Source organism: Mustelus asterias, chromosome 18 (genome assembly GCF_964213995.1).
Source record: "Mustelus asterias chromosome 18, sMusAst1.hap1.1, whole genome shotgun sequence".
In the NCBI taxonomy this organism is placed as follows: Eukaryota; Metazoa; Chordata; class Chondrichthyes; order Carcharhiniformes; family Triakidae; genus Mustelus; species Mustelus asterias.
This window is the reverse complement of record NC_135818.1, coordinates 76,379,677-76,403,143: the sequence shown is the minus strand read 5'-3', so window position 1 is coordinate 76,403,143 and position 23,467 is coordinate 76,379,677. Positions and strand designations below refer to the sequence as shown.

Below are 23,467 nucleotides of genomic sequence, written 5' to 3'. Positions count from 1 at the left end.
AGTAACTCTCCCGCTCTTTGAAATAGTGACAGTTGGGGGGCGGGGGGGAATTTTTACATTGACCTGAGAGCAGACAGACCTGGGGTTTTACCTTTCTTTTGAAAGGTGGCACCTCTGACAGTGCTGCACACACTCAGTGATGCACTGGAGAGTCAGCCTGGATTTTTTCCCCTGGCCCTCTGGAGGAATGTCACCATACCTGCCGAAGCCATGAATTTCAGTCAAGGCCTTCCATCTAAGTCGTCCTTAAATAATATTTGGTAGGCCGGTTGAGTGTGGAGATGCAACCAGCTCAGTAGAATTTTAAAATTACAGTGTTTTTACCTCAGTGAATCTGATAGGGAATGATATAAAACCATCTGATTTGAGATCCGTTGGATTAATTGTTTTTAAATAGACCCTTGCAGAATAAGGTGGTAAAGCTTTGGTTTAATAATATGTCGCAGGTGGTCTCACATGTACTGTGAGACAAAGTGAAGAATCAGGGGTACATTGCCTGTTTATTTTCGACGCAGTCTGTGTCTGTGTGTAAAGCCCTAGCAATATGCTGGGAGGGCTCAAAATTCCGGTCTGCCACTTTCTTTGGACCTTCCTTGCTATTGGGACTAAAGGGATCAAGGGATATGGGGGGAAGAGGGGATCAGGATATTGAATTCAATGATCAGCCATGATCAAAGTGAATGGTGGAGCAGGTTCGAAGGGCCAAATGGCCTTCTCCTCCATCTAGTTTCTATGTTTCCTCCCACCATCTAGCTTTCTCTTCCTGCTGAGGTTTGTTTCCATGGGAACCAGTGACTCCGATTAGCCATGCTCCATGTGGGAGAGTAGGCTGTGAGTGACAGGGGGTTGGCTAACTATATGGAGTGGGTAAGGCCACACAACTGAGCCCTGGTTGAATAGTGATCTAGAGCAGGAACTCTAAGTGTATTAGATTCCCCAATCCAGGATGTTAAAGGGAATATTAGCGTCCATTACCAGTATACAGGCTGGAATCACTAACTCGGCAAAATACCAGAGATCCAATCTTGACCCATTTTGACCCGATATGGAGATGCTGGCGTTGGACTGGGGTGGGCACAGTAAAAAGTCTCACAACACCAGGGTTAAAGTCCAACAGGTTTATTTGGAATCACAAACTTCCGGAGGTTGATCTCACAAACACAATATATATAGAGAAAGACACAATTGCAAGATAATGCGAGCCTTAAAGACTCAAATTCTAACCATTCCAAATAAACCTGTTGGACTTTAACCTGGTGTTGTGAGACTTCTTACTATGCCCATTCTGACCTGGGTGAGTCATATATTCAAGCCTTAAATCCATTGGATCATTGAGGAGAGCCATACACATGGCTTTTTTCCAATGCTCTTGTCTTACCATTCCTGAAGGAAGTGTCACATGATTTGGGCCTAGTTCATCTGTTGTCCTGCAGAGCCTCTAGATGGTGAGTGTGGCGGGGCTGTTCGGTTGTAAGGACTGTCCAATTCTATCACAAATCTTTCAGTAGCCTTTGTGCGGATACACACATCCAACAAGAGTCACTGAGTAAAATCAGGAATGGGAATCCCAGCCAGCTGATCTTGGGAATGCTGATTGGAAGCCGTTGTCTCGTTGTTAGTGATGGCCAACTGGGGGATTGAACCTGGCACCATCCTGTCTGCAAGTCCAGCTATCCACTCAGCCCTGCTTGGGAAATACATGCTACTTCATGTTAAGGTGATGGCGTGTCCAAATCCAACCGCTTTGCGTTGAAATGAACTTGTAAGAATTCCATCGCCTTAGCAATCCTGGCCTCCTATAGAAAGCCAACACAGACACAGTGGGCTGAATGGCCTCATTCCGTGCCATAACCATTCTGTAATCTGTGACTAGTCAGCCGCCTTTGATTTCCTCCCCTCCTTCCTGCCATGTTTTGTAATAATCATATCCCTCGGCAATAGCTCGCCAAACCAGTCAGCGCTGCGAGTTATTATTAATGTCACGTTGTGACTGAAAGCGAGATGGAAGAATTCATAGGCACTAGCATTTCATCACAGGAGCTGTCTCTTCAATCTTATTTGAACTGAGTGTCCAAAAAATGGACTGACAGCAAATTAGGATAACTCATGCACATTATTGTTTAAAGATGCTGTGTATCTAGCTGGCCTTTGAGAGATTGACAGTGAGTTTGGGTAATGTGTAATGTGTCAGCCAGCACAAGCAGCGTAGAGGCACCCTGTCAGAATCCAATAATAGGAGGAGGGAAAAGTGCAAGCCAACCTGAATGATTGTGCACAGGGAAAAAAAGCTGAAGTAAAAGCTCTCGGCAGACTTCATTCTTTGCTTCTCAGGGGGATTGAACATCACCGGGTAAACAGGCAGTGATCTGCATCCTCGGACTGACTGTCTATTTCCTTTTACTTTTGTATCTGATTAAATAAACATCAAATACACTGTTTGGCTGAGATACTGGTGACATCAGACGGACATATTTTACACAGAGGGTGGTGGGGGCCTGGAATGCGCTGCCAGGCAAGGTGGTGGAGGCGGACACACTGGGAACGTTTAAGACTTATCTAGACAGCCATATGAACGGAGTGGGAATGGAGGGATACAAAAGAATGGTCTAGTTTGGACCAGGGAGTGGCGTGGGCTTGGAGGGCCGAAGGGCCTGTTCCTGTGCTGTATTGTTCTTTGTTCTTTGTATGCGATGTGCAGCTTCCAAACAAGCAGCCCACACCTCTATTCCGACTATTCCGGCTGCCTCCATAGTCCTCTCCCTCTCCAAACCTGAACTCACCCAAAACCTTGCTGCCCACATCCAAATTTGCATCAAGTTCTGTGCCCCCTTCACCCCTGTTTTTTTTAAATTCACTGATGGGACATTGGCATCACTGGCTGGCCAGCATTTATTGCCCATCCCTAGTCGACCTTGAACTGAATGGTTTGCTTGGCCATTTCAGAGGGCAGTTGAGAGTCAACCACATTGCTGTGGCGCTGGAGTCACATGTAGGCCAGACCGGGTAAGGACGGCAAACTTCCTTCCCTAAAGGACAACCAGATGGATTTTTCCGACAATGGTTTCATGGTCATTAGTAGATTCTTAATTCCAGATATTTGTTTATTTAATTCAAATGCTACCATCTGCCGTGGTGGGATTCGAACCCGGGTCCTCAGAACATTAGTTGAATTTCTGGATTAATAATCCAGCGATAATACCACTAGGCCATCGCCTCCCTATACATTCTTGCTGGGCTGACCGACATTAGCTCCCGGTTACGTGACGTCTCAATTTTGAAATTCTCACCCTGGTTTTCAGATCCCTCCATGTTCTCACCCCTGCCCTATCACTGTCACCCCCCAAAAATGAGTGGTCTGGGATTGGATGAGGTATAAACATTATTAACGCCTGAAATCTCAGCCCAACCTGCCTACGCTTTAATTGGGACAGAACAAGGAGTGGGCGGCCAACTCACTCCAAGGAAGGGGATTGTCCATTTAAATATTACGATGTTTGGGTTGGACCTTGTCGGTCTTCCCATATTAACCTCGGCCGGCTGGCTGCTATGGGCCTTAGGAAAGCCAGCAGCTCAAAGGAAGTAACGGCACAGGGCAAAGGTTAAGAGCCATTCCAACACTGCTGGTGAGCCAGGAGGAGCAGGGGTCTGTTCTCCAGATCTTCAAGATACCTCCTTCACTACCTTCAGACCTCCCTGCCCTGCCCTGCCCCCCACACCCTCCCTCTTCTCCCCAACCCACAACATCTGACCACTCCCCTTATGGATTGCTACCACTCCTTCCAGGATCCAGATCCTGCCATTAGTACATCAATAAGTTCCTCATGTGCCGCTGTGGCATTCTGTTAAGGGTGCTCCGCTTAATTGGAAGTCAAGGCTGTCAATCAGACGGGCTTCCTGCTGAGGCACACATTGACAAATAAAGTTTATTTATCAGTCACAAGTAGGCTTACATTAACACTGCAATGAAGTTACTGTGAAAATCCCCTAGTCGCCACACCCCAGCGCCTCTTCGGGTACGCTGAGGGAGAATTTAGCATGGCCAATGCACCCTAACCCAGCACGTCTTACTGTGGGAGGAACTTGGAGCACCCAGAGGAAACCCACGCAGACCCGGGGAGAACTCCACACAGACAGTGGCCCAAGCCGGGAATCGAACCCAGGTGCCCAGTGAGGCAGCAGTGCTAACCGTGGACTCACCGTGGAGGAGTTAAAATTCCACAGCGTGTGGAAAAGCCGGATCCCAGGGTTTTCTTGACCAAGTTCCCTCCCGCCTGCCCATGGGGCCTGCCCTGGTCAGTATTGATGTCAATATATTTTGGTGCTATATCCCTGAATTGTGACCACGTTACCAGCCAGGAATGGTGATAACTCATCATTCCCCATGTGACAAGCCAGAGGATTCAGAATAGTGCAGGATTGAATTCCTGGATGGCAGTGCAGGCTCGAGGAGCTTTGCGGCCTACTCCTGCTCCTATTTTGTTCTAATGTCCTTATCTCACCCAAAGCACATTTCAGATTATGTCTGAACCGAACCGTTTCATGTGCTGCTGGATTTTTTTTTCTGTTCCTTTTCATAACGTGCATTTTTCTTGTGTTTGATTATTTATCTTTTTGTACACTAACAAGTTTAGTCAGCGACAGAAAGGTCACTGGCGGCTTCCAGTCTGGGGAGGTGACTGCTCTATTTACAGTGACATTTCCCTACCTGTCCGCTTTATTCAATGCCTCATTTCAACTCGCCTTTGAACCTTATCAGAAGAAATATTTTCGGAAGCTGTTTGTGAACACCAAGCCACGTAAATGTCTCTCGGTCAGAAGTGGAGATCGCAGATAGATATTTGAAAACGTGGATGCTTCCTGCCCGGTCCCCTGTTGTCGCAACTTTTCGTCACATTTTTATGTCAATATCTAAAAGTGAAAGAAGCCTTTACAAACTACTGTGAAAATCCTGATTGGAACTGGCGCCAGAATTTTACCGCCCTGCCCACCATGGGAATCAGAGCGGGTGGGGGGCGGACAATGGGAAGGTCTGTTGACCTCGGGCGAGATTTTACAGTTTCGGGACAAGCAAGGCCTTAAAATCCCGTCCTGTGTATTTGCAGGTTCTAGCCTGTAGGGGCAGTATTGAGAGCATGTGAAGTCTCCCTCCAAACTGCTCTGCCATTTTATAATAAATATACAGTATTTTAATTTTATGGTATATTTACATTTTACAGATATTTTGTATCTATATTATATATCTATATCAACTGACAGCAAGCAATGGCTCATGCAACTGACTAGATCTATTTCAAAATGTCAATTCTCCAAAACAAACCCGTGTTTCTTAACCACACTGGCAATTAAAACCATTCACAGGATGTAGAAGCATCAATGGACGAAAAGGACTTACATTTATGGGGTTATGGGGAAAAGACAGGAAAATGGGGTTGAGAAAACTATCAGTCATGATTGAATGGCGGAGCAGACTCGATGGGCCGAGTGGCCTAATTCTACTTCTATGTTTTATGGTCTTTTGGTCTTATTTATGTGATAACACCAAAGTGCTTCAGAACTAGTAAACTGACTTTGAAATACAGTCATTGATAGAATCCAACTCACCCAGCTTTCATAGAATAGAATCATAGAATCCCTACAGAGCAGAAAGAGGCCATTTGGCCCATCGAGCCTGCACTGACAACAATCCTATCCAGGCCCTATCCCCGTAGCCCCATGTATTTACCCTGCTAATCCCCCAGACATCCCCCTAACACTAAGGAACAATTTAGCTTGGCCAAGCAACCTAACCCACACATTTTTGGACTGTGGGAGGAAACCGGAGCACTCGGATGAAACCCACGCAGACACGGGGAGAAAGTGCAAATTCCACACAGACAGTCACCCAAGCCGTGAGGCAGCAGTGCTAACCACTGTGTGCCACCCATTTAATTTAAATACATTAAGTATGTAATGTATTAATTAAATTCACCTAACCTACACATCTTCGGACACGAAGGGACAATTGAGCATTGCCAATCAACCTAACCCGCACATCTTTCCAAAGTTCTCTACCCCTTGCTGCAGGGGTAAGCAAACACGATGCAGACTCGATGGGCCAAATGGCCTCCTTCTGCACTGTAGGGATTCTATTAACCCACAAGAACATCAGGCTGTGTGTGCGGGCAGTGAGCAGGCGATCCGCTACTGATGGATTCCACCCGCATGGAAATCATCTCATGAATGTCCGGATGATGGACAGCTTTGACCACGTTTGTGAATTGATTTGATCTGGCCTAATCCAGACTGTTCCTGCACACGTATTTAGTTGCAGGCTACCCACAGGTTATAAGGATAAGTAGCAACGGATCCCAAAACAGGTTGGGCAGAGAGAATGGTGTGGAACAGGGCAGGGTGTACCGATGTTCCAACTCAGTGCAACCAGTTGCTAATCCTTTATATTGAGAGAAAACTGCACTTCACAGTAGTCTGATTATTTCTTCGACTTCCAACCAGGTTTCAGTTACATTCTTGGCAAACTGATTGAAACCAACTGCATGCAAAGCTTACGTGACTGATTTAGGCTATTAGCAGATCAATCTGATACTGTTGATATCTGAACACAAACATTTCAGTGATGCCGTGTATCCAGTCTCCTCACGACTCATTAGTTGAAGCTTTCGCTCTGCTTGGTACACCTTTCTTTTTACTGCCAATTAGCGCTGAATTATTGGTATGTTTGTGGCTCTAAACCCAACGGGAACTGAATTGAGCTTAATTAAAAGCCCTTAAAGGTTGCCTGAAAGAGAGAGATCTTTAAATCCCACAAGCCCCATTCAAACTCAGCTCTCGGAGTTGAAACTTTTAAAATCCTGAACACTGCCCCAATGCCAACAATTGCAGATTTAAAAATTTATTCCACCACCCACATAACGTTATGGAGTAATAGCGGCAGTGGCACAGTGGTTAGCACTGCAGCCTCACAGCGCCAGGGACCCGGGTTCAATTCTGGCCTCGGATGACTGTGTGGAGTTTACACGTTCTCCCCGTGTCTGCGTGGGTTTCCTCCGGGTACTCCGGTTTCCTCCCACAGTCCAAAAATGTGCAGGTTAGGTGGATTGGCCATGCTAAATTGCCCCTTAGTGTCCCGATATGTATAGGTTAGGAGGATTGGCCATGCTAAATTTTCACTTAGTGTCCCAAGATGCGCAGGTTAGGAGGATTGATCATGCTAAATTGCCACTTAGTGTCCCAAGATGTGTAGGTTTGGGGGATTAGCCATGCTAATTGCCCATAGTGTCCCAAGATGTGTAGCTTACAGGAATTGGCCATGTTACATTGCCCCTTAGTGTCCCAAGATGTGTAGGTTTGGGGGATTAGCCATGCTAATTGCCCATAGTGTCCCAAGATGTGTAGTTTACGGGAATTGGCCATGTTACATTGCCTCTTAGTGTCCCAAGACATGTAGGTTAGGGGGATTGGCCATGCTAAATTGTCACTTAGTGTTCCAAGGTGTGCAGGTTAGGAGGATTGGCCATGCTAAATTGCCCCTTAGTGTCCCAATCTGTTTAGGTTAGGGGGTAAACCATGCTAAGTTGCCACTTAATGTCCCAAGCTGTACAGGTTAAGGGGACTAGCGGGGTAAATATGTAGGGTTACGGGGATGGGGTCTGGGTGGGATGCTCTGTCGGACCAGATTCAATGCAGACTCAATGGGCCGAATGGCCTCCTTCTGCATTGTAGGGATTCCATAAATTCAATGCATTTTGCACTTGACTCTATAATTTTTTAAAATCCTCTGTGAGATGACGTTGCTTCATTATTTTCCTTTAAAAAAAATGGCACAGGAAATGCTCGCAGGGAACAGTTCCAATGCCAGAAGGTAGGGAGCGAAGGGCCCAGCCAGTACTGGGCTTTGGGCCCCTTCCCCATGAGGCCAGTGAGCTGCAGAGGCCTGCGAGGCATCCCCAGGCTGCTCATTAACAAAGAGGGTTTGAAATCTGGGCTGCGGCAGCAACACGAGGGTTGGAAGAAGTGGAGGGAGCGATTGGAAGGGGATGGGGGCAATTGGCCGAGGGAGGGGCATGAGACAGCGACCCTGAGAGGGAGCATGGCAACCAGGAGGGTAAGGGTGAACAGTGGGAAGTTTGATGCCTGCAGTTTTCGAGTGGGCTCATTTTTGGTGGTGGCCTGTACCAGGCCCTTTGAGGATCACTGTGAATAGAACTGGGGGGAATTTTATTGGCACGTCCACTCGAGGTTTGTATGATCCCACCCGGGGCCAATGGAGAATGCTGTTCTCCGAGCCTCGCCCGCCCCTGGAATCAGGGCGGTATGCCGGTAAAATTCCGCGGGTGCGGGCAGGAAGCAGACCAATCGAATTTTACTAAGAGGGCCTCAAAAAGGTATTAGGCCCTCGTTTTGCACATACGAACTGGGCCTTGCTCGTTTCAGGCACAGGCCTTGATGTCTGTACCCTAACAGTTATAACTGTTGCATCCATTTTACGCCCGCAAAACAGATGGAACATCATTGAATTTCCAGGCCATTGTTACCGGGCAGCTGCCTGGCAGACTTCCTGAACACGGCTTGGGCCAAGAGAAGTCATATGTTAAGCAGATAGAGAGTCCATCAGTAAGTACAGCTGTGTGAAAACAGCGTCAGAAGCCTGCTGCTACCTACTTGGCTTATTGCCATTATTCTCCTTGTGGTAAATAGTGCTGTTCATGCTTTAAGAGAGTTTGTAGGGAGGAACATTGTTAATTCTGTCGTGAAGATGGAAAGAAATCAGAGGGCTGAAGAAGAGGCGCTAATACATTTTGACATTGGCAGGCAGTCCTGTTCGGTAACACCGCTTTGTTCTGCCTGTTTGTGGACTTCATTCCTGTGGTGGCGCACTGGTTAACGTCCCTGGAAAGTTCACATAGTTGTTAACCACTTCAATAAACAACCGAGCACACAAGTATGTCAGCAAGTTTCAATCACATTCCTTTGTGGCGGTTTTGACCCACCGTTCATCCATCCGCCTTGTGCTTTCACTCCCCGACAGCCACCCTATCCCAACCCCCAGCCCCTCATCCCAACCACAATCTCAGGCCTGGGGATTGTGGTCATCTCTGTGGCCTGTTTAGTCAGCTTGGATTGCAAGAGAACAGGTTTCTTGTGTTCACTCCTCACCAATGCTGTGTTGAAGTCAGCGGAATCGAAGCTTTATTTTGGTTATTTTGTGTGTGTGGAGTGAGTGGGGTGGATTGGAGGCCTGTCTTTCACATGCATCTGCTGCCCTAGCTGGCCAGAATAATCACAGAACCCATACAGCGCAGGTGGAGTCCACTCGGGCCATCAGGCCTGTGCCTTGCCCTTTGAAAAAAGCAATCCAATTAGCTCTTCTGCTCTCTCTCTCTCTCTCTCCAGAGACCTGCAAATAATGGAGCCGTGAGGAAGCTAAGCCCATTTTTATTTAGCGGCTTTGACTCCTGGCTTATCTGCTCAGGAAAAGGTCCTGTTTAAAAAAAGAAATCAGTCAGATGATACTTCTGAATTACAGTGTAATTGGACGATTGAGAAAGGAAGGAGATAATGTGAGCTTAATGAGGCAATGTTATAATAAGGTGTCAAGTCTGCAATGATTTTGAACTGCAGTTCCTACAGAGCCAGGGAAATGATCCAACTCTGAACCGCCGGGGGATTGCTAAGTTTATTAGCTGTGCAAGTACTTAGACTGCAGCAGGCGTGTGGGAGGTCAGAGAGTGAAGCTCTCCAGGGGGGTGGGCCTACTCGAGATCTGAGGATGGCTGACAGCTGCACAGATGAATAGTCCCACTGGGCCACTTCAGGGGTCCTGGGCTGGAAAGGTCCCAACCCTGAAGCACGGAATACACTGATCCCGACTGCTGGGATTAAGAGGAGCCGGAGAGATGGATTGTGTGTCACAGTGATGAGAAACAGCTGTAGTTCTGTTACTGCAGGGAATGGTAGGTGGGGAGTGAGGGTTGGCAGGGGGAGGGGTTGGGGAGCAGAGGACAATACCTCAAAGGTAGGTAACTTTAGAACTCACACTTTTAGAGAATTAGCTATTATTGACTTAAATCTTTATAAAGAAAATTGACAGGAGAGTGAGTATAGCATGTGTATCAATGGTATTTGCACATTCAAATCCCTCAAAGCTATAAGTTAGTTGGAATGGCCATGGTAAACGCGCGGGGTTGCGGGGATGGAGGGGGGGGTGGTGGACCTGGTTCAGATGCTCTTTCAGAGAGTCGGTGCAGACTCGATGGGCTGAATGGCCTCCTTTTGCACTGGGGGAGTTTATGGAATCGGTTCCTCTGTTGAATCATAGAATCCCTACAGTGCAGAAGAAGGCCATTTGGCCCATCGAGTCTGCACCGACCACAATCCCACTCAGGCCCTATTCCCATGACCCCACATATTTACCCTGCGAATCCCCCGACACTAGGGGCAATTTACATGGCTAGTCAACTTCACCCACACATCTTTGGAGTGTGGGAGGAAACCAGAGCACCCAGAGGAAACCCACGTAGACATGGGGAGAACGTGCAAACTCCACACAGACAGCGACCCGAGGCCAGAATCGAACCCGGGTCCCTGGTGCTGCTAACCGCTGTACCACTGTGCCACCCAAATGTGAGTTTATTCTGGGGATAGTTCCACGAGTGGAATATGCTGTTCTGAGAGGGTGGAAATGTAAGGGAGAAGATTAGTATTTTGGAAGATTGGGCCTTTAGCAGTGACTGTGCCAACTTGGGGATGTAGTGAGCCAATGTTTTCTCATCGAACTCCTGCTATAAAGGAGGCTGAGGCAGTCTCCACCCAATAACTCTGTCAATTATTATTAAATAATTGTGTCGGTCAGAGTAATGACAAATCATTGCTAAGAAACTGTGCGCAGAAATTTTCAGATGGCAGGGCCCGCCTCCATCTGGGGAGCAGGTCTCACCTTAGAGACCTTCCAGCCAATTAGATGACAGGTACCTCTGCTGTCTCAGCAGTGCTGCTTTGAGTGGTGGCCACTGTTGGAACTGCAGGCAGTCCCTGAAGATGAGGAGCCAATGGGAATCGAAGTGAAGCGAAGTCCGGGGTATCCACTGGAAGGCCACAGCGAGGGGCGTGTGAAGGTTTATTTATTGACACAAGTAGGTTTACATTAACGCTGCAGTGAAGTTACTGTGAAAATCCCCTCGTCGCCCTACTCCGGCAGCTGTTCGGGTACACTGAGGGAAAGAAATTAGCACGGACAATGCACCCTAACCAGCACGTCTTTCGGACTGTGGGAGGAAACCGGAGTACCCGGAGGAAACGCACGCAGACACGGGGAGAACGTGCAGACTCCACACAGACTGTGACCCAAGCCGGGAATCGAACCCAGGTCCCTGGCGCTGTGAGGCAGCAATGCTAACCACTGTGCCACTGTGCCACTCGAATGGGAATTGGACTGAAGGTTAAGTCCGGGGCATCAATCGGTGGGTCCCAGTGAGGAGAGTGTGAAGGTTGGGGTGGGGTTGCAGGTTTGAGAGATTGCCGAGGGCAAGGTTAAAGGGGGACATAACCTGGGGATTGGTTGGGGGGGGGGGGGGGTGGGAACATGTCCCTTCACTGGACACAGGGGACCCCCAAAGCAAGGTGACACTCCATCCAGCCCATACAACTAAAACTGTTGGGATAACAGGGTGGCATGGCCTCTCCCTGCTGCGGGTAAAATAGTGGTGGGGGTGGGATGAGATATTTAAGTGGCCATTTAAGATCATGGAAACCCTACAGTAGAGAAGGAGGCCATTTGGCTCATCGAGTCTGTGCCGACCACAACCCCACCCAGGCCCTATTCCCGCAACCCCTCACATCTACCCTGCTAATCCCCCTAACATTAGAGGCAATTTAGCATGGCCAATCAAACTAATCCGCACATCTTCGGACTGTGGGAGGAAACCGGTGCACCCGGAGGAAACCCACGCAGACACGTAGAGAATGTACAAACTCCACACAGACAGTGACCCGAGGCCAGAATTGAACCCAGGTCCCTGGCTCTGTGAGGCAGCAGTGATAACCACTGTGCCATCGTGCCGTAACCAGGGGTGTGGGTTCCTGTAACCCACCACCCTATGGTTATGGTTTGTGTCGGACAGTGCAATGGACAATTCTCTGCAGATTAACCATTCATCAGTATCCAAACTATGGGAGCAATTCAGTTCCTGGCTAAGCAGAATTATTTTCTCTCCTGACTTTTCGAGTGCTGTTGAATATTTACGTTGTGTGTAGGTGTCTGTTAAAGTGCTGACAGATGCTAATTGAGAATGTCAACTTGGTTTTGAAATCGTATGTTGTGTTTTCTTTAAAAGAAAACTCGATCCCGCAGACGTTGCTGGTAAAAACCATCATGCTGAGGTCAGACATCATCTGTGACTCCAGCCCCTACCTCCCCACTCTCCAGAGTAATGCATTACTTACAGCGAAACTGTATCGTTGCAAAGCTACTTCAAGTAGATGGAACAGATCTAAAGATAGTGAATTGGAGCCTTTCCCCTGACACAGCTCATCTGCATTTAATTCCTGTGAATGTTCCTCAGCTGATTTATCCCTTTGGTCTCTTATGTAGGCCACCCAGTACTGATGCCGACTTTGTGAAGGCAAATTCTCTAATTAAAAATCATTGCTGTGTGTTTAAATCTCTCCCCTCCAATTGCCATTTCAGTGAGCATAGAATCCCTACAGTGCAGAAGGAGGCCATTCAGCCCATCGAGCCTGCACCGAAAACAATTGCACCTAGGCCCTATCCTTGTAACCCCATGCATTTACCCTAGTGGTCCCCCTGACATTAAGGGGCAATTTAGCATGGCCATTCCACTCAACACGCACATCTTTGGACTGTGGGAGGAAACCGGAGCATCTGGAGGAAACCCACACAGACATGGGGAGAATGTGCAGACTCCGCACAGATAGTGACCCAAGCCGGGAATTGAACCCGGGTCCCTGGCGCTGTGAGGCAGCAGTGCTAACCGCTGTGCCACCGTGGTGGAACTGTGCTGGGATAGGGATGAATGAATAGATCCTTCCAGCTTGGACACTTGGGCTGATGTTGTGTTTTCCTCTCAAACAAGCAAGCCTGTGAGTGTGTGTGTGTCTGTGTGTGGGTCTGTATGTGTGTGTGTGGGCGTGGGCATGTGCGTGCTTGTGTGTGGGTGTGTGGTGTTTGGGGGGGTGGGGGGGCAGCTCTGACCTTCCAAGCTTTAAGTGTAACTGCAGCCTTTGCAAATATTGACTCTGGCAGGAACACGATATATTTTAAAGAATCTATGTTGATTCAACTCCCTCGCACTGGCGGTTCCTCAAGGCTATCATTCCTAAAGATCTCATTAGTGTTTTAAACAGAAGGAGTCAACAAACAGCAATAACTGCAAAATGGCAGAAGGACATTAGTGGTTAAACCGTGCCAGCGTCAGGCATTGACTCAATGGTTAGCATTCCTGGTCTTGGTTCAAATTCCAGTCCAGTGATCTGAGCACAAATCGACTTTAGTTCAGTACTGAGAGAGTGCTGCACTGTCAGAGGTGCCATCTTTCAGATGAAGCAATAAACCAAGGCCTTTTCCTTGGTGTTTAGCAGGGGGGTGACCTTATTCAAACGTATAAGTTCCTGAGGGGTCTTGACAGGGTTAGATGGTGAGATGTTTTCACTAGAAGGAGAGTCTTGAACAAAGGGAAAGGGCCACAAGGTAAAGGGCGGGTCATTAAAAACTGAGGTGCGGAAAAATCTCTTCTCGCACGAGGTGGTGAATCTCTGGAATTCTCTGCCCCAAAGGGCGGTGGAGGTTGGATCATTGGAGGTATTTAAAGTGGAGGTTGATCAAGGAATAGAGGGCTATGGGGAAATGGAACAGGAAAGGAGCTGAGGCCGGCATAGATCAGCCATGATGGTATTGAATGGCGGGACAGGCTGGAAGGGCCCGGTAGCCAACTCCTGATTCTGTTTCTTGTGTTTTTGTGTATTTCAAAGGCCCCATTATTCCATCCCTTGGCCTGTTCATTATGACCCTGCCTTTATTCTCAATAAAATACACATGTTTGGCTATTACATGACAGCTAATCAGTGCCTGGGACAATGGGTTGTAATTCATTCAACTGGGAAACCTGCTTGATAACCTTTGATCGTACAACACAGCCAACAAAATAGAATCACCAACGATTACACGCGATTCATTCTCAGAACTCATTTCCGATGACTATGTTGACCCTTGAGTTTCAGTAAATATCAGTCATAGCATTTTGAGTTTTTATTGTCTTGGACTAAAGATATAGATTTTTTTCCCCCGCCCTGAATCTGACTCTAGGGACCATTTTGCATCCCAAAACATTGGGGTGAGGCAGTTCTGGGACCAGTTTCACATGGACATCACTCAATATTAAAGCACAATGGCTTGGTGCCGATGTTTCATCTCAACACAATAGAATGGACCTGATTTCTGAAATTTCAATAGTGATTTGGCTGCATGTTTGGCTTCATGTTTTGTTTCATGACGGCCTGTGAAGCAATTTGGGGCGTTTTATGTTAAAGGTGCTGGACACATGTAGGTTCCTGTTGGATATCCTAAGGTTCGATCAAACACTAGAGGGCGAATGTTACCGTCCCACCCGCCACGGGAATTGGAGCGGGCGAGGGGCGGACCATGGGTTGACCTTCGAGTGGGCTTTTCCGGTTTCGGGATGAGCGTGGCAGGAAAATGCCGCCCTATACAAGTGCAAGTCCTCAATTGCTTTTCAGTGTTAACCAGAAAATAGTGGAAATACACAGCAAGTCCTTCCGCTCCTGCAGCGGGGAAAGGAAAGGTGAAGGATTTGGCTTTGATGGGTCAGAACTGGGCTCTGGGCTCTGGATTGACGTACCTATACAGGATCTACCCATCTCCTCGGTTTCACAAGCTGACGGGCCTGCTGTGGATTTAGAAACATAGAAAAACTACAGCACAAAACAGGCCCTTCAGCCCCACAAGTTGTGCCGAACATATCCCTACCTTCTCGGCCTACCTATAACCCTCCATCCTATTAAGTCCTATGTACTCATCCAGGAGTCTCTTAAAAGACCCTATTGAGTTTGCCTCCACAACCACTGACGGCAGCCGATTCCACTCGCCCACCACCCCCTGTGTGAAAAACTTCCCCCGAACATTTCCCCTGTACCTACCCCCCAGCACCCTAAACCTGTGTCCTCTCGTAGCAGCCATTTCCACCCTGGGAAAAAGCCTCTGAGAGTCCACCCGATCTATGCCTCTCAACATCTTATATACCTCTATTAGGTCTCCTCTCATCCTACGTCTCTCCAAGGAGAAAAGACCGAGCTCCCTCAGCCTATCCTCATAAGGCATGCCACTCAATTCAGGCAACATCCTTGTAAATCTCCTCTGCACCCTTTCAATCTTTTCCACATCCTTCCTGTAATGAGGCGACCAGAACTGAGCACAGTACTCCAAGTGGGGTCTGATGAGGATCTTATGTAGCTGCATCATTAACCCCGGACTCCGAAACTCAATCCCTCGATTGATAAAGGCCAGCACACCATACGCCTTCTTAACCACCTCCCCCACCTGCGGGGCCGATTTTAGAGTCCTATGGACCCGGACCCCAAGGTCCTTCTGATCCTCTACAGTACTAAGAGTCTTTCCCTTTATATTGTACTCCTTCATCCCATTTGACCTGCCAAAATGGACCACTACGCATTTATCTGGGTTGAAGTCCATCTGCCACTTCTCCGCCCAGTCTTGCATCCTATCTATATCCCTCTGTATTTTCTGACATCCCTCCAGACTATCCACAACCCCACCAACCTTCGTGTTGTCGGGAAACTTACCAACCCATCCCTCCACTTCCTCATCCAAGTCATTTATGAAAATGACAAACAGCAAGGGTCCCAGAACAGATCCCTGGGGCACACCACTGGTGATCGACCTCCTTTTAGAAAAAGACCCATCTATACCCACTCTCTGCCTCCTTTGGGCAAGCCAGTTCTGGATCCACAGGGCAGCAGCCCCTTGGATCCCATGCCCTCTCACTTTTTCTCAAAGCCTTGCATGGAGGACCTTATCGAACACCTTGCTAAAATCCATATAAACCACATCTACCGCTTTCCCTTCGTCAATGTGTTTAGTCACATTTTCGAAGAACTCCACCAGGCTCATAAGGCACGATCTGCCTTTGACAAAGCCATGCTGAGTATGCTTGAGCATACTAAACCTCTCTCAATGCTCATAAATCTTGTCCCTCAGGATCTTCTCCATCAGCTTACCAACCACTGAGGTTAGACTCACCGGTCGGTAATTTCCTGGGCGATCCCTATTCCCCTTCTTGAAAATAGGAACCACATCCACAATCCTCCAATCCTCTGGCACCTCTCCCGTTTCCATCGACGACGCAAAGATCATCGCCAGAGGCTCTGCAATCTCTTCCCTCGCCTCCCACAGTAACCTGGGGTACATCCCATCCGGACTCGGCGACTTATCTATCTTGATGCCATTCAAAGATTCCAGCACAACCTCTTTCTTAAAGTCCACATACTCAATCTTTTCATCTACTTTATGATTTGTTTTGGTTTCCAAAAGATTGTGGTCATCCCTTTGGTATCTGTTGTGACAATACTGCTTTCTGATCAAAAGGAAGCCTGGTTGGATTGGTGGAAAGACGGCATAGTGGCACAGTGGTTAGCATTGCTGCCTCACAGCACCAGGGTCCCGGGTTTCGATTCCTGGCCTTGGGTCAATGTCTGTGTGGAGTCTGCACGTTCTACCCGTGTCTGCGTGGGTTTCCTCCGGGTGCTCCGGTTTCTTCCCACAGTCCAAAGATGTACAGGTTAGGTGGACTGGCCATGTTAAATTGACCCTTAAGTGTCCCAAGATGTGTAGGTTAGAGAGATTGGTGGGGTAAATGTGTGGGTTACAGGATAGGGTGGGACGGAGAGACAGTGCAGACTTGATGGGCTGAAAGGACTCCTTCTGCACTGTAGGGATTCTATGATTAACGGTGCTATAAGCAGTGTCTACAGTTATTTGAAACAGTGTGGGAAGTCTGACCTCGTTAATAAAGGCCATCCATTTCTCTTAAAGCAGTCAAGCACTGGGGACCTGAAGGTCGGCCGCAAGACGTACTCAGCGCCGCACAAGTCAGATTCTTCACATTCTTCACCGCTGCAGCCGCCATTTCAGGAACCTACGCAAAACGTGAGTATTGTTCAGGGCAGGGATTCCCATCAGATAACTGTAACTCTTTACTGCACACACACGTCTGATATCCAACAGCCATCAATGCTCACTACCAATCACCAATGTCCAGGTCAGCAATCAAGGTCCAAGTATAAGAACGGAGCAGTGTGTGTGATCACCATTACACACTGGGACAGTGTGTGTGATCACCATTACACACGGGGACAGTGTGTGTGATCACCATTACACACTGGGACAGTGTGTGTGATCACCATTACACACGGGGACAGTGTGTGTGATCACCATTACACACGGGGACAGAGTGTGTGATCACCATTACACATGGGGACAGTGTGTGTGATCACCATTACACACGGGGACAGTGAGTGTGATCACCGTTACACACTGGGACAGTGTGTGTGATCACCATTACACAGGGGACAGTGTGTGTGATCACCATTACACATGGGGACAGTGTGTGAGATCACCATTACACACGGGGACAGTATGTGTATGATCACCATTACACACTGGGACAGTATGTGTATGATCACCATTACACATGGGGACAGTGTGTGTGATCACCATTACACATGGGGACAGTATGTGTATGATCACCATTACACATGGGGACAGTGTGTGTGATCACCATTACACATGGGGACAGTGTGTGTGATCACCATTACACACTGGGACAGTGTGTGTGATCACCATTACACACTGGGACAGTATGTGTATGATCACCATTACACATGGGGACAGTGTGTGTGATCACCATTACACATGGGGACAGTGTGTGTGATCACCATTACACACTGGGACAGTATGTGTATGATCACCATTACACACGGGGACAGTGTGTGTGATTACCATTACACACTGGGACAGTGTGTGTGATCACCATTACACAGGGGACAGTGTGTGTGCTCACCATTACACATGGGGACAGTGTGTGTGATCACCATTACACACTAGGACAGTGTGTGTGATCATCATTACACAGGGGACAGTGTGTGTGATCACCAGTACACATTGGGACAGTGTGTGTGATCACCATTACACACGGGGACAGTGTGTGTGACCACCATTACACACGGGGACAGTGTGTGTGATCACCATTACACACTGGGACAGTATGTGTATGATCACCATTACACACTGGGACAGTGTGTGTGATCACCATTACACAGGAGACAGTGTGTGTGATCACTATTACACATGGGGACAGTGTGTGTGATCACCATTACACACTCGGACAGTGTGTGTGATCATCATTACACAGGGGACAGTGTGTGTTCACCATTACACATGGGGACAGTGTGTGTGATCACCATTACACATGGGGACAGTGTGTGTGATCACCATTACACATGGGGACAGTATGTGTATGATCACCATTACACACTGGGACAGTATGTGTATGATCACCATTACACATGGGGACAGTATGTGTATGATCACCATTACACACGGGGACAGTATGTGCATGATCACCATTACACATGGGGACAGTATGTGTATGATCACCATTACACATGGGGACAGTGTGTGTGATCACCATTACACACGGGGACAGTGTGTGTGATCACCATTACACACGGGGACAGTGTGTGTGATCACCATTACACACGGGGACAGTGTGTGTGATCACCATTACACACTGGGACAGTGTGTGTGATCACCATTACACACGGGGACAGTGTGTGTGATCACCATTACACACTGGGACAGTATATGTATGATCGCCATTACACACTGGGACAGTGTGTGTGATCACCATTACACACGGGGACAGTGTGTGTGATCACCATTACACACGGGGACATTGTGTGTGATCACCATTACACACGGAGACAGTGTGTGTGATCACCATTACACACTGGGACAGTGTGTGTGATCACCATTACACACTGGGACAGTGTGTGTGATCACCATTACACACTGGGACAGTATGTGTATGATCACCATTACACACTGGGACAGTGTGTGTGATCACCATTACACATGGGGACAGTGTGTGTGATCACCATTACACACTGGGAGAGTGTGTGTGATCACCATTACACATGGGGACAGTGTGTGTGATCACCATTACACACGGAGACAGTGTGTGTGATCACCATTACACACTGGGACAGTGTGTGTGATCACCATTACACACTGGGACAGTGTGTGTGATCACCATTACACATGGGGACAGTGCGTGTGGTCACCATTACACACTGGGACAGTGTGTGTGATCACCATTACACACTGGGACAGTGTGTGTGATCACCATTACACATGGGGACAGTGTGTGTGATCACCATTACACACGGAGACAGTGTGTGTGATCACCATTACACACTGGGACAGTGTGTGTGATCACCATTACACACGGGGACAGTGCGTGTGGTCACCATTACACATGGGGACAGTGTGTGTGATCACCATTACACACTGGGACAGTGTGTGTGATCACCATTACACACGGAGACAGTGTGTGTGATCACCATTACACATGGGGACACTGTGTGTGATCACCATTACACACTGGGACAGTGTGTGTGATCACCATTACACACGGAGACAGTGTGTGTGATCACCATTACACACGGGGACACTGTGTGTGATCACCATTACACACGGGGACACTGTGTGTGATCACCATTACACACGGAGAGAGTGTGTGTGATCACCATTACACACGGGGACACTGTGTGTGATCACCATTACACACGGGGACAGTGTGAGTGATCACCATTACACACGGAGACAGTGTGAGTGATCACCATTACACACGGAGACAGTGTGTGTGATCACCATTACACACGGGGGCAGTGTGTGTGACCACCATTACACACGGGGACAGTGTGTGTGATCACCATTACACATTGGGACAGTGTGTGTGATCACCATTACACACGGAGACAGTGTGTGTGATCACCATTACACACGGGGACAGTGTGTGTGATCACCATTACACACGGGGACAGTGTGTGTGATCACCAGTACACACGTGGCAGTGTGTGTGATCACCATTACACACGTGGCAGTGTGTGTGATCACCATTACACATGGGGACAGTGTGTGTGATCACCATTACGCACGGGGACAGTGTGTGCAATCACCATTACACACGTGGCAGTGTGTGTGATCACCATTACACACGGGGACAGTGTGTGAGATCACCATTACACACGGGGACAGTGTGTGAGATCACCATTACACACGGGGACAGTGTGTGTGATCACCATTACACACGGGGACAGTGTGCGAGATCACCATTACACACGGGGACAGTGTGTGTGATCACCATTACACACTGGGACAGTGTGTGTGATCACCATTACACACGGGGACAGTGTGTGTGATCACCATTACACACGGGGACAGTGTGTGTGATCACCATTACACACTGGGACAGTGTGTGTGATCACCATTACACACGGGGACAGTGTGTGTGATCACCATTACACACGGGGACAGTGTGTGTGATCACCATTACACACGGGGACACTGTGTGTGATCACCATTACACATGGGGACAGTGTGTGTGATCACCATTACACATGGGGACAGTGTGTGTGATCACCATTACACATGGGGACAGTGTGTGTGATCACCATTACACACGTGGCATTGTGTGTGATCACCATTACACATGGGGACAGTGTGTGTGATCACCATTACACATGGGGACAGTGTATGTGATCACCATTACGCACGGGGACAGTGTGTGCAATCACCATTACACACGTGGCAGTGTGTGTGATCACCATTACACACTGGGACAGTGTGTGTGATCACCATTACACACGGGGACAGTGTGTGATCACCATTACACATGGGGACAGTGTGTGTACTCACCATTACGCACGGGGACAGTGTGTGTGATCACCATTACACACGGTGACATTGTGTGTGATCACCATTTCACACGGAGACAGTGTGTGTGATCACCATTACACACTGGGACAGTGTGTGATCACCATTACACACTGGGACAGTGTGTGTGATCACCATTACACGGAACAGTGTGTGTGTGCTCACCATTACACACGGGGACAGTGTGTGTGATCACCTTTACACACGGGGACAGTGTGTATGATCACCATTACACACGGGGACAGTGTGTATGATCACCATTACACACGGGGACAGTGTGTGTGATCACCATTACACACGGGGACAATGTGTGTATGATTACCATTACACATGGGGACAGTGTGTGTATGATTACCATTACACATTGGGACAGTGTGTGTGATCACCATTACAAACGGGGACAGTGTGTGTATGATTACCATTTCACACGGGGACAGTGTGTGTGATCACCATTACACACTGGGACAGTGTGTGTGATCACCATTACAAACGGGGACAGTGTGTGTATGATTACCATTTCACACGGGGACAGTGTGTGTGATCACCATTACACACGGGGACAGTGAGTGTGATCACCGTTACACACTGGGACAGTGTGTGTGATCACCATTACACACGAGGACAGTGTGTGTGATCGCCATTACACATGGGGACAGTGTGTGAGATCACCATTACACACGGGGACAGTATGTGTATGATCACCATTACACACTGGGACAGTGTGTGTGATCACCATTACACACTGGGACAGTATGTGTATGATCACCATTACACATGGGGACAGTGTGTGTGATCACCATTACACATGGGGACAGTGTGTGATCACCATTACACACTGGGACAGTATGTGTATGATCACCATTACACACGGGGACAGTGTGTGTGATTACCATTACACACTGGGACAGTGTGTGTGATCACCATTACACAGGGGACAGTGTGTGTGCTCACCATTACACATGGGGACAGTGTGTGTGATCACCATTACACACTAGGACAGTGTGTGTGATCATCATTACACAGGGGACAGTGTGTGTGATCACCAGTACACATTGGGACAGTGTGTGTGATCACCATTACACACGGGGACAGTGTGTGTGATCACCATTACACACGGGGACAGTGTGTGTGACCACCATTACACACGGGGACAGTGTGTGTGATCACCATTACACACTGGGACAGTATGTGTATGATCACCATTACACACTGGGACAGTGTGTGTGATCACCATTACACAGGAGACAGTGTGTGTGATCACTATTACACATGGGGACAGTGTGTGTGATCACCATTACACACTCGGACAGTGTGTGTGATCATCATTTCACAGGGGACAGTGTGTGTTCACCATTACACATGGGGACAGTGTGTGTGATCACCATTACACATGGGGACAGTGTGTGTGATCACCATTACACATGGGGACAGTATGTGTATGATCACCATTACACACTGGGACAGTATGTGTATGATCACCATTACACATGGGGACAGTATGTGTATGATCACCATTACACACGGGGACAGTATGTGCATGATCACCATTACACATGGGGACAGTATGTGTATGATCACCATTACACATGGGGACAGTGTGTGTGATCACCATTACACACGGGGACAGTGTGTGTGATCACCATTACACACGGGGACGGTGTGTGTGATCACCATTACACACGGGGACAGTGTGTGTGATCACCATTACACACTGGGACAGTGTGTGTGATCACCATTACACACGGGGACAGTGTGTGTGATCACCATTACACACTGGGACAGTATATGTATGATCACCATTACACACTGGGACAGTGTGTGTGATCACCATTACACACGGGGACAGTGTGTGTGATCACCATTACACACGGGGACATTGTGTGTGATCACCATTACACACGGGGACAGTGTGTGTGATCACCATTACACACGGAGACAGTGTGTGTGATCACCATTACACACTGGGACAGTGTGTGTGATCACCATTACACACTGGGACAGTGTGTGTGATCACCATTACACACTGGGACAGTATGTGTATGATCACCATTACACACTGGGACAGTGTGTGTGATCACCATTACACATGGGGACAGTGTGTGTGATCACCATTACACACTGGGACAGTGTGTGTGATCACCATTACACATGGGGACAGTGTGTGTGATCACCATTACACACGGAGACAGTGTGTGTGATCACCATTACACACTGGGACAGTGTGTGTGATCACCATTACACACTGGGACAGTGTGTGTGATCACCATTACACACGGGGACAGTGCGTGTGGTCACCATTACACACTGGGACAGTGTGTGTGATCACCATTACACACTGGGACAGTGTGTGTGATCACCATTACACATGGGGACAGTGTGTGTGATCACCATTACACACGGAGACAGTGTGTGTGATCACCATTA

At 48.1% G+C, this 23,467-nt stretch overlaps 1 protein-coding gene across 2 annotated transcripts in view; it reads left to right on the top strand.

The window, feature by feature from the left end:
• The window catches only part of LOC144507281 (coiled-coil domain-containing protein 85C-like), a 263,226-nt gene that overhangs the window by 203,092 nt on the left and 36,667 nt on the right, over positions 1 to 23,467 (top strand). The window contains exon 3 of one of the 2 annotated variants that reach the window (XM_078234324.1): positions 17,084 to 17,194. In XM_078234324.1, the coding sequence (XP_078090450.1) occupies positions 17,084 to 17,194 (111 nt within the window). Of the gene's footprint in view, positions 1 to 17,080; positions 17,195 to 23,467 lie in introns of both variants that reach the window. The other variant, XM_078234323.1, reaches the window with a different exon arrangement.